This window comes from Echinops telfairi, unplaced genomic scaffold (assembly GCF_000313985.2).
Source record: "Echinops telfairi isolate 266 unplaced genomic scaffold, ASM31398v2 ScPeMD7_31;HRSCAF=116, whole genome shotgun sequence".
Taxonomy (NCBI): domain Eukaryota; kingdom Metazoa; phylum Chordata; class Mammalia; order Afrosoricida; family Tenrecidae; genus Echinops; species Echinops telfairi.
This window is the reverse complement of record NW_022103928.1, coordinates 47,345,408-47,348,946: the sequence shown is the minus strand read 5'-3', so window position 1 is coordinate 47,348,946 and position 3,539 is coordinate 47,345,408. Positions and strand designations below refer to the sequence as shown.

The 3,539-nt window shown below is 43.3% G+C and overlaps 1 protein-coding gene across 1 annotated transcript in view; it reads right to left on the bottom strand.

Moving 5' to 3' along the window:
* Positions 1-3,539, bottom strand: part of PODXL2 (podocalyxin like 2) — a 47,735-nt gene that overhangs the window by 30,039 nt on the left and 14,157 nt on the right. Inside the window, exon 3 of the mRNA XM_004702464.2 lies at positions 3-751. Coding sequence (XP_004702521.1) covers positions 3-751 — 749 coding nt within the window. The remainder of the gene's footprint in view (positions 1-2; positions 752-3,539) is intronic.

Genomic DNA, 3,539 nt, shown 5'->3' with positions numbered 1-3,539 from the left:
ACCTGAGTAGAATCCCAGGGTATTCTAGATTGAGCTTCAGCTGCCTGCCCTTCCTGGAGCTGTTGATTGAGATCTTCTTGCCCCAAGGTAGCAGAAGAAGGCGTCAGTTCCATCCCTTTGGGGGCCTGGGAGAAAGGGCCTGAGGTCCTGGGGTGAAAATGATCTTCCTCTGGAGTCTTAGTCCCACTTGGAGCTGCTGTTTGCGGAAAGGAGGCTGAGGATGGCATTTCTCCTTGTTTTGCAGCCAATTCGGTTGCTCCCACAGTAGCATCCTTAACTACTTCCTGGGGAGCCTCAAACTCTGCCCCAAACCCTGTAGCTGGCAGCATCGTGCCCATTGCCTCTGAGAAATCCTGGTCCCTCAGGGTTGCTGTACTTGGGCTGATTGAGAACTGTGACAGGCTTGGTTCTATGCTGCTGTCCACCTCCACACCTGATGACGCCTGGTCCCCAGAATCTTCTTGCCTCTGTTTAGTGGGCCCTGGACTCTGGCTAGTGCTGCTGGGAGAAAAGTCATGGACCTGAGATTTGGTCTCTTCCTGGGATCTGTTGACAGGGAGCAGCTCCTCTTCTTCCTCTGCCTCTTCCTTTTCCTCTTCATCTTCTTCCTCCTCCTCTTCAGGAGGCATATGCCAGGGTGGCTCAACCAGATTCATCTTGGGCAAGGGTGAAGGGGGGCTTGGCACCTCTTGAGCCTGGCTTATGTCTTCTATAGGACCTGCCTTCTCGGTTAAGTCAGGAAAAACATAGTCTAAGGACAGAGATGAAAATTTCATTTACTAGTTTCATTGTTCATTGATTATTCAGTATTTACTGAACAGCCAATATAAAAGAACCAGAAGACGCTCACAGGGAACAGTAGGGAGCATGTTGGAAAGAGAATGAAGAGGAGGGAGGGGCAAGGTATGGAGGAACACAAGAGCCAAGCTATTCGTTGTTTCCTTTATAACAAAAAAACATATATAAAATCTTCACTCAAATTTAGTGTATACAAGAATGCATGAAACAGAAGGTAAAGATTTCATCTCCACGGGTATTTTAAATTTTTAAAATCTCCTCGGGTATTTAAAATTTTTCTGGTTATTACTGAGACTACACAGCAAAACAAAAATCCAAACCCATAGCCATCGTGTCCCGTCTGACTCATAACAACCTTATACGGGGCTTCTAAAGCTGTAAATCTTTACAGGAGCCTCCTCTTTATCCCTTGCAATGGCTGATAGGTTTGAAACATTGACTTTGCAGTTAATAGCCCAATGCTTCCCTGGCAGGGCCACCGGTGGCTCCACACACAGCCAACCGTACATTAATTCAACAGTTTCTACATGTAACATTCAGTGACAATGATTATATCCTTCCAGTTATCTAACCACTCTCCTTTTCTGAGTTGTTCTCCCCCATTAACATAAACTCACTGGCCCCAAGGTTCCTATCTAATCTTCAAAATTACAATAGTCTATTTGAGCCCATATAGCAGTTCTTAAAAGGGCACAATGCTTGAGGCAGACTATTTTTACTCGGTAAGCTCAAGTTTGAGTGTTTGGTTTGGTTTTAAGACTTCCTCTACTGTTTTCATGATGTGTTTGTATTTTGTCTATGTGTATGTCCTGTATCATATATAATTCTAAAACATAAATTAGGATTACTTACTCAACGGTATATAATTTTCAGTTTTCTATGGTTAGGAGCCCTGGGGGCGTAGTAGTTACGAGTTTGGCTGCTAACCCTAACAACAGGGTGAGCAGTTTGAAACCAGCAGTCACCCCACGGGAGAAAGACGTGGCTTTCGACTCCTGGAAAGAGTTACAGTCCTGGAAACTCTCAGGGGCAGTTCTACCCTGTCCTAGAGAGCTGCTGAGTCAGCACTGACTGGGTGGCAGGGAGTTTGAGTTTGTGTTTATGGTTTGTATATAGAGGCGTAACACAAACTTCTCTTCATTACAGCTCTTTTCCTGACTCCATAAATATGCTCACTTCCAAATAGTCGATTCTTGGCTGATAATTCCTACACTTCTTTCTTAAAAGTTGACTTATTCCAAAAACTTTATGTATAGTCTCTATGCTAAAGGCGCCTAATTTTATATCTCCTACCAAATCTTTTCACCTTTTTCTAACCTCTCATTTCCAACTACTTCCTTACTACTTCATCCTGATGATACACTCAACTGAGCCCATTGGCACTCAGAACCACAGTCCTTTCCAATTTATTTACTATTAGTATCAAAAACTATTCTTTTTCTTTTTACAGATTGCTCTCAGTTCTACTAATCAACCACATGGCCTTAAAGAAGTAACTTAACCTTTATGTGTTTCAGTACTCTTATCTGTAAAAAAGCTATACTAATAATAAGTCAATGTCTTTAATTTAATTATCTAATTATATTTATTTAAAATTTATTTAATAATTTTATTATTTATTATTCAGGGTTTATCCATGAAACACCTCATGACTTGGAGGGACCTGGAAACCAATCATAAATGGGCAGCTATTACATGAGCCCACTATTCTAAGGATAAACATCAAGGTGAAGCCAGGCTGCTGCTCCCAGGCCATGGAATCTTCTAATCTGGTTTCCCAAGCAACAAGCTGGAGGGCCCTGTCAAGCATCCATAAACCATATCTATATGTAGCCCTAACAAAACACTTCTTCAGAGAAGGCCTCATCTATGCACGGTCCGTTTTTCCAAGATGCAGGGGAGGGAGAAGACCACTCAGTTGCTGCCATACAACAGTGTGCTAAGCTCACCCCAAATCAACAGTTACTATTACCAGAGTGATAAGCAAACCTCACTGGAAATTCAAGTCAAGATGCGGGGAGAGGTATACATGTCTCTGAGAAGGTGACTACATTTCTGTTGGTGAGTAAATGGGAAGGAGCAACCTCCTATTAGGGAAAAACAGTTAACAACACTTACATAGAACCCAAGGGAAGAATAAGCCTGGTCCTGTGTTCTTAATTGGACTCTTCTGACCTAGTATCTATCCAGCCCTCGGTGATGCAGGCCATGTGCTATAGACTACTGGGACTTAGAGACTGCTTTTTTGAGGCACACAGCAATCTTCATAGCCCACATCAAAAAGGACTCAATGGGGAAACCCAAATGGGTGAACTGGGTTTTACCTCAAACTCCTGTGTCCCTTGGACATAAGGATGAAACTCCCTAGTGTGAGAAGCAGCAGATGACTGGCATCCCAAGACTATACTTGGTTCGGATCTCTTGCCTAGAGAGTGCCCGGTAAATGGTGCCCTAGAACTACCATATATTTACTAATTTAATGCTCCCCTTGGTTTATTATGTGGGAGAATGATGAAGCTTTCTATTTCCATAATGAGTTACAGCCTTGGAAACCTACAGGGGCAGTTATACCCTGTCTTATAGGGTCACTATGAGTCAGAAATGACTCTATGGCGGTCAGTTAATGAGTTGCTCTATTACAAAGGAGCCCTGGGAACCAGTGGAGAGGTCTGAGGGGCCGGCCCCAATCCCAACTATGTGGACACCTGCCCCTCCCCCCAGAAGAATTTATTTCAGAGGAC